Source organism: Erigeron canadensis, chromosome 8, assembly GCF_010389155.1.
Source record: "Erigeron canadensis isolate Cc75 chromosome 8, C_canadensis_v1, whole genome shotgun sequence".
In the NCBI taxonomy this organism is placed as follows: Eukaryota; Viridiplantae; Streptophyta; class Magnoliopsida; order Asterales; family Asteraceae; genus Erigeron; species Erigeron canadensis.
Window position 1 is genome coordinate 23,247,748 of NC_057768.1, and position 8,934 is coordinate 23,256,681.

The 8,934-nt window shown below is 32.5% G+C and overlaps 1 protein-coding gene across 1 annotated transcript; it reads right to left on the reverse strand.

Moving 5' to 3' along the window:
* Positions 1–1,150: 1,150 nt before the first annotated feature.
* Positions 1,151–8,071, reverse strand: LOC122578218 (protein ROOT INITIATION DEFECTIVE 3). The gene is made up of 8 exons (XM_043750128.1): positions 7,766–8,071; positions 7,087–7,200; positions 6,216–6,349; positions 5,975–6,122; positions 5,071–5,270; positions 3,762–3,889; positions 2,395–2,639; positions 1,151–1,493 (listed from the first exon to the last, which is right to left on the reverse strand). Exons 1-8 carry the CDS (start codon positions 7,973–7,975, stop codon positions 1,323–1,325), a joined length of 1,350 nt encoding a protein of 449 aa, XP_043606063.1. The 5' UTR covers positions 7,976–8,071; the 3' UTR covers positions 1,151–1,322.
* Between the last annotated feature and the right edge of the window lie 863 nt (positions 8,072–8,934).

Sequence of the window (8,934 nt, forward strand, 5' to 3'; positions counted from 1 at the left end):
CAAACATAAATCGTCCGTATTGACCACCACGAACGCTCCCAATACGGAGCTGAATACGCTGAATACGGAAGTCACCCAACGGTGTGCTCCATATTCAATGTTGAATACTAGCCAATACGGAGTGCTCTTAGTTTGATTTTATCTATTTAGAATTGCTATATATCTATATATATATATATATGTTGCATGTGTATGTTGTTCTAGCATTTTGTTAGTGAAGTAATATAATATTTGTTTGTCGTTAAAAAAATAAACACCTAGATAAATTAATAAATATGTCAATCATATGTATTGGGTGACCCTATAATATAATGAAAAAAAAAAAAAAAGAACAATACTCACAATGATACCATCTAATAATTTCCAGACCAATAGATAATAAAATATTAAATTTAAAGTAAATTTGGGTATTATGCGACAGGTGTCTTATTTAGACAAGCAGTTAATGAAATAAATTGCCGTCATTTCTATCAACCGACTATCCAGTTAAAAAGTTATATAAAACAGACATAGTTTTTTGGTTGATACAGAAATTAAATTTAAGAGGACCAACAGGCCCATTAATTTAATAAAAAAATTCCCTGTATACATCAATAAGTACATGCCTACATGGTGTGCTTAATTCTCCAAATGCCCCTCCCTTGACTAAACTAATATGAATATTCAAGGGACTTGAAAGCTTACATGATTATCAGACAAAGGTTTTGGAATCCTAGTTTTTGAGTTTTCGGCCAACACTAGTTTTTGAGTTTTCGGACAACAGACATTTCATCCAGGGTTGCTTGGTGCCACTGCCTTTTCAAACCAAGATTTTAGGCATGGTGACTTGAACCACTTCTCTACATGATACCAACTTTGTTTGGTGACATTTAGGCGATGAGAACCATCTGCTCCCTCCTCCGTGATTAAGACACCCCAGAAAGTAAAGCCATGCAACTTTTTAGAGCATTGTTCTTAGTTTTACCGGAGTTTGATGAATCCATCTGGGTACATGTTTATATGTTACACAGGTTTACAAATTAACACAAGATAATGTAATGCGTATTATTTTTGAAGTGGATATTTACAAACCCCTAAAAAGGGCAAGTTATAGAGGACTAGACAGGCATTACTACTCAAACTAAGTATTATCAACTTCAGACAACAAAAATTGGATAAAAAAGATTCATATGTTATTGAAATCATAAACTACACATAACTGAGAGAAAGAGATGTACTACAAAATTCTTCTATGGTAAACAAATCCGATGATTATACAAGCAAAACAGTTGTAGATGAACCTGAAATCTTTAGATAGTCAAATTGTAAATGAGCTGAACAGATTACAGTGCCAAGTTGGCTTTATCGCCTTCTCCACTTAAAAGCTCATCAACACAATATTGATGCAAATTTCCGTACATCTTTTTCCATTGCTGGACCATTTGCATGGACCTTTTGTTGTCTAGTTTCAATCTTTCCACCTCCATTTCAGAAGCCCCAGAAGAAACATTTTGCTGAAAGCAAGATGAGAAGACACAAAAAATGCCTTTTTTAGTAAAAATACTTCTAAAACATGATACTAAAAATCTCTATAGTGAACACTACGGTCGTTGCAATATGAAACAAGAAAAGCATACTTTCAAATTTATGGATCAAAATATGTTTTATTATCAACCCATTAACGTTATTAGAAATGACAATGTTGTATATTACTGATAAAAGATCACATTGTATAACTTTTAGCCTTGAAAAAATGATGTGTTGTAGCTAATATAATTAGTTAAAACTGAACAGATCAAATGACTCGAAAGTCGCTAAAAGTACAATCAAGTTTAAAGCATTCAATATTGCGTTTTTCTTTTCAAAATAAACTGGATCAAAATATTAATAATCTGGCCTATTGTATTGTTTACATACAAGACTAAGAACAAATCTTTACACTTACAACAATGACACAGCTAATGAGGTAAAAACCAAGGCACATCAATTGCTGCTTAAAAACTAGCATACAAGGACACACAAACTGTTGCCGAATCAATTAAACCAAATGATGTTTTTACCTCTTACCCAACACACCCTTTTTGTCACCTAAATATTGTGTCATGGGATTCAACAAGTTTGCTTGGCACCTCATAAGAATTATTTCATTATTTGCCAAATGCCTTACAAAACCGTCAATACCCACAAAATATGCGAGTCGCCAAGACACTAACTCATATTCATTAGTTTTTTTTAATAACGATAAGTGGTCGATAGATAATTGTAATGTTAAAACTTTTCAACAGATGAATTATAAATTTCCATTGGCAAAAGAAGTAAATTCAAAGATGAATATCTTGTTTCAGGGTCATTACAGAAACGTGTTGAAGCTTAAATTTAGCAACAAGTAGGTATAATTATTAAAATAAAACTGACCTGAAGTTCATCAATCTGTTTGTTCATAGAGTGAAGAGTGGCGAAGGCCATGTCACAAGGCCTCTGATAATCAGGCTGAGGAGCGATGTATGCACTAAAATCGGAGTTTTCATCTACTGAAGAATATTTCTCAAGTGCCGGTGGCATTGACACATGCTTTCTTGCCATTGAAGCTTGATTATTTGCTAATGTTCTAGAGTAAAGAGCTGGTGGTTGTCGAATAACAAGGATATTGTTAACGGGGCCTGATGAGAAAGGAATCAGAAAATTAGAGATATAAGACCAATTGTAAAGGTCGGTTAAAGCAATAGGTGAAAAAGATGATTGTATCGGTGAACTTGTTACGGAAGTGAAGGTGATAGGTCGGTGAAACTCAGGTCGGCTAAGAAGATCACCGAGTGAAACAATACGTACTTCATTTTTTTATTATTTTCTTACTCCTTTGCTAAACATGCTTCTATTCTTTGCTGTCTTTCAATTACATATTTATTTATTTGTTTTGTTTTATCTTTGTATAGGTAGATAGAAACATGTGGCTGGTAAAAAAATGACTTATTGCATTTTATTTTTTTAGTTATTTTTTTTTTGTTATTATTAAAGTTTTCATTTGAATTTAAATTAGTTGTTAGAAATCAGTTTTAATAAGTTTAATTTTATGAGTTAATTTTTAAAATTAATGTTATGACAGGTTTCTTTATTTTATTTTTATTTTTAAATATTAATGAAACATGTAATTATAATGTATTGTGTTTTAATTATAATGTATTTGTGTTTTAATTATAATATATTGTGTTTTAATTATAAATAAAAAAGGTGGGGACCAAATGGTAAGTGAATGGTTAAGGGAAAAAGAGAAGGTGAAAGAGGTGAGAAGGTGATGTTGATGTGGCAGGAAAAAGTGTAGGTGAAAAGGGTGAATGGTTACGAATGGTCTAAGAGTACGCAACGTAAAGGCTGCATCCAAGCAGAAACTTCTTTGTGAAAAGGCTGTAACAAGCAATTTCCAGAAGCCTGGGATAAACACGAGGGACCAAAAATTGGAATGTGGATTAAATGACCAAAACAAGTCTATCAACAAATTATATTTTAATCAATGATTGGTAAATCAAATATAATTACATAAATTATACATCACTTCAACAAAAATCCAATCTTAAAAGGAAATTATATAGGAGCTTTTATGCATATAGAAAGCATTATGGTATAGTTTCGACTTGTTCTTGCTTTTTTTTCCTTCAAACATTTGATCCTTAGTGAAACAACATAACCCAAGTCAGCCCATATATAGGTAAATTGGTCAAACCTACCATGGAAAAAGTGGGCTAGGTACATGGATTTAAGAAATGAATTGAAATACATTTAGATACCTTTTGCATGTTTCAAAACACGAATGATATTATGGGTTTTAGTGTCCCAGACTCGAACCATGCCATCCTCTGATCCAGCAACCAACTGAACTCCATCCAGCGCAAAAGCCAAAGAGCATATAGCCTTACTGATTTAAACAAAACTGATGGCATTAAAATGAGGGCATTAAATTGATCACATTAGACATTTTACCCATAGAAACTAATACTGCATTTTTTTGGAAAATGATAGTCAAAGCAAATTGTCATGTGCATATATGATAATTGGTCCGAACATTTCTAACCAGAAGAAAGATGCCAGCCTTTCAAAAAGAAAAAAAAAAAAGAAAGATGCCCACCTAAATACCAACGATTTAGTATTTAGGAGAAACAATCTCAGGAAAAGACCAACTACGCATTCAAGCAAATAAAAGTAGTCAAAGACTACCATACAGAAGTTTGGCGTTTAAGTATATTTACGCCTGGCAGTGCCTAGCGTCTGGGCATTGGATGCATCGCCTTGTATTACTCGGGCAGGGTATATGTTTTCATCGATAAGAGCCAGCTTATGATTATCTAAGTAATTGGCTTTTCTAAGCCCATGTTGTGAACAAAAGGGTGGCTCTTTTTGACCTAGCACACAGCAGCACAATAGAGCAGAAAATTGGGGGAAACAGCTAACTATGATACTATTTCTCGCTAGTATTTGGTGAAATTGGAAGCCTTATATGGTTATATACGCAGGCGTGCCTTGCGTCTAGCACCTTAGCATTTCAACCTTTATTGCCTTAGAGTGCTTAACACCTTTTGAAACCATGATTCTACTTGTAACTTGGTACTTAAAATCAATATAAGTTCAAAGCAAGGGAAAACTAAAGAGAAGAAAGTAGAATGAGAGGAAGAAAAAACCCTAAGATTAATTGTCAATAGCTTGTTTTTTCAAGTAATAAATAAATAAATAAATAAATAAGCTTCTTCTTTCAACTTGAGCTTCTTTACGATTTTGTATGAAAAGATTGCCTTTAAAATTCCACTTACCTCAACAGCTAATCATGCATATGAACAGCAGCAATATCCTAAGATTCACACACTGATACTAAAACTAAATAATAAAGTAGCTTTGTCATTGTATCTCGTGTGTTTAAAGTTTATATAGTTGTATAATGCAATCATACACACAAAATAACCATAATATTCTAGTGTAAAATAAGTTTATGAATTTAAAAGTTGGGATCTTAATGAGGAGAAGGTTGGAGAAGTCAAACTGTTACAAATTAAAAATAGAACATAGATGGAATGGAAGACATGTAACTTTAATAAGTTGGTATACCTATGATCAGACAATGTACCAATGATATGCAACCCATAAGTATATTTGGATGTGCCTTGAGCATTGAGTTCTGCAATGTATATCTTTCCATCTCTACCACCAGCATAAAAAACGTGCTCCCCAGGATCCAATGCGACTGCATCAATTACTGACGGGAACACAACATTTCTCAGCAAAGTTCCCCTAGCTAGACTCCAAATCTGTAATGACAAATGCCATCCGCATAAATATCAGCTGTCATTTGATGATCCAATATATAGGCGGTGACATGGGCATACCAGAGAATTTCTTTTCATCTAAGTCTTAAATTTATTGTTTTCTATGTCAAAATATCAATGTCTTAATTTTTTTTTCTATGTTAAAACATCAAAACATATATTCTAATAGCATAAATTCTTGAATAAAATGTTTTTTTTAGGTTTTATGTAATTAGAATACTTCAAAGAACTTTTAATTATTTTACCCATTTGACCCATTGAGATAAACAAACCATATCAACCCATTCATAAGTAAAATGGGGCATATCTGTCACCGCTACTATAACTATATTTTAAATTCCAATGATTATACGCAGAGATAGCTCACGAATCTATACAATAATTTGAAGGGCCCATTAACTAAAGGCCAGCAGATGTTCAACGTTAAATTTGTCTTTGGGAATAAAAAGAAGTATATCACTAGTACATAGAAAGTCAAGAAGTAAAAAGTACAAATGTGGGAAGGTGAGGAACTAGAACAATCATCAACAAAATTCGTTGCCATGTAAGCTTACAGCACTCTAATAAACAAAAAAAGCAATAAACTTTTGAATGCAAAAGAACAGCTAGACTACGATTTTCAATATGAATAAAGTATTTGCTCACAAGACACATAAGAGATCATACTGAGACAGAATATTATAGACCTTGCAAGTACGATCCTGCGAAGCAGACAGTATGATAGCATTAGATCCTCCATACCCTGTAACGATATCGGTTACGGGCAGAGCATGATCAGAGAAACTATACTCATAAAGATGCCCTGCTCTCTGCTGCCGCTCTTCATCAAATATCCTATCGCAACAAATACAAAAATTTATGTATTCATTCTCTGCCAAGAGCATTATAATTACAATTAATAGAAAAAAGAAGGTAGATGAATGATACATTAGAAGCGACCAGACTCTAACAGATCCATCTTCAGCCCCAGAAATCAAAAGTGACTGATCCTCTGAAAACACCAAACAAGTAACACCCCTATAGTGAGCATGCCACTTCTTTAACAATCTGCCTGTGGCAACCTACAACAAATATAAGTGACAAGTATTTGAGAATGTATTCAACATTTAAGCACTAGTTCAAAGTCTATTGTGTTTTTTCCAGTAAAAAAGTTCCGAGTCTATTGTGTTGTTTCAGGTAAAGAACTTTAAGTCTATTGTATGTAGCAAACTTTCAAATATTGCTAATGTGTATCGATGTGGTGTTTTTATGTAAGCGAGATCCATATAAGTTGCCGCGTCAACAAAAGGGCCAGCAGATACATACAATCGCAGTTTTTGAAAGTTTGGTACAGAAAATAGCAACACACTCCTATAAATAAAGTTACCTATTTAGAGTTATAGTAAGGCGAGACAGATATAAAAAAAAGTTCAAAAAAGATATCTTGCCTATAATAACAAGCTCTTGAAACAAAATATGTTTGAAAGTTTAATACACGAAATAGCAACACTTCTATAAAGTTAGGCCATACAAACATAAACAAAATTATAAAAAAAAATCCCTTGCAATATGAACAAGCTCTTGAAACAAATGATGTATTTTGCATGTGTAGAAAACCTTAACATGAACACATAGCAGTTTCATAAACCGGCATAAAAAAGTTGTGATACCCTTATTTGTTTATCTTTTTCTTACAATAAAGCGTGTACATCAAAATGAAATTCCAACTCTTTCGTATCAACTTTTAAAATGTTTGAACAAGTAATAATAATAACAATAATGAGTATGTATTAATAGAAGAAAGGAATGTAATGTTGACCTCCCACAAGTAAATTTCACCAGAAAGACCTCCTCCAACTATGTAAGTACCATCACTATTACTAGCAAGAGGACTAATCGCTTCAGCCGGAAAACTCTTCACTTCTACCTGAGGCTGCAACCAACAAAATCTATTCATTTGCTGTTTGCATATAGAGAACAAACTTCTATTCTACGAACTTTATAACGAATAAGTGCTCGAAAATTTATTAAACTTATCCCCCTTTCCTACGGTATGTATCAAAATAGGGATTAGTGCGCCGGAATGTAACAAACTATACCCAAAAGGTTATAGTGGGCACGAACTAAAGTTTTTTTCTATTGTATGCATAAACTTGGTAAAAATGTTCAAATCATGCAAAGTGTATACGTGGCAGCCCGTATGAGCTGCCACATGTAAAAAAAATTTTTTTAACAAGCCACGTGTAAGGTTTTTATTGGTCGGTCACAAAAAGTTGCATAATATAAACATTTTTATTAAGTTTATGCATACAATAAAGAAAAACGTTAGTTCGTGCACAATATAACATTTTGGGCATAGTTTGTTGCATTCTGGCGCACTAAACCCATCAAAATATTCATTACATGTTCTTGTATGTATATATATTATAGCAAAAATTGAAACACATACAGTAGTAAAAACATGTACAATTTTCTAAATAATAAGAAAAAGAAAAAACCTTGTTCCAGGACCAATAGAGAACAGAGCCAGAAGAGGAATCACGAAGCTGAGAAGAAGCGATAAAGCGGCCGCCGACGGAAACAAGGCCGTGAGAGGGGGAAGAACAGGAACGAAAACGGAGGTGTTCTGCGCCTGAATGAAGGTCCCAACAGCCTATTCCGGCCTCTGACGATGATGATGACGATGCTAATATTATTTCGTCTTCCATTTTGGGGCGGCTGATGAGTAAGGATTTTGAGTCTTCTTCTGGTCAGGTTTTGTTTGCAATTTGGGTAAAAGGGTTTTACAAACTAAAAGTGGCGTGTTTGAGTTATAACATGGGGTTTATGCAAATCACTTTCATGCGTCATTTATAATTGATATAAAAATAATTTAATAAATATATTTTAAAAAATAACTAACTAATAATTTAATATAATTATTAATAGTATTTTAAACATTTTCTCTATATAACTTTTAACAAAAGGCTATAAATTATCAATATTCATATGTTAATAATAATAATAATAATAATATGTTTTTTTCCTTCTACTTTTCTTTTAAGATTAAGGCTTTGAAATATATAATATATATTTAACACATAACCCCTTCATAATTAATTTATGTTTTTATACATGTAGTCACACTTTATTATATTAAATATTTTTTGACTCAATTACTAACTTCATTTGTATGACATTTCTATAACTTTTAATTACTCGTATAATATTACTATTTTTAAAATTACTTATAAACTAAATAAACTTTGTTGGTTTGTAATGTGATTAATATTAACGGAGATATATAGTTCGGCCCTTTTGTGCCGGTATTATGTTGGTATATCAAAAACTAAAATGTTTGATTTCAAATATAGAGTATTAATTTTGTTTTATTGAGAGCCTAATTATTTTTTTAATTATTATTAATTGTTGGTTTATTAAGTGACTGAACATATAAACAATTTATATATCTACGAGCAATAGTGTATGCGCGTTGCGGCGGTGAAATGGTGGGGTAATAGGTCAAGTCATAGAGTATGATAGTCAAATGCCTTAGCCGTACGGATTTCGCCATCGGATTTAAAAATTCGTTGAAAGTATATCGAATGACATCTCTAATGAAAGTGCATGGAATTATAAAAACACCCATACAATTTTTATAATTTATCGATATACAATTTTTGAGATA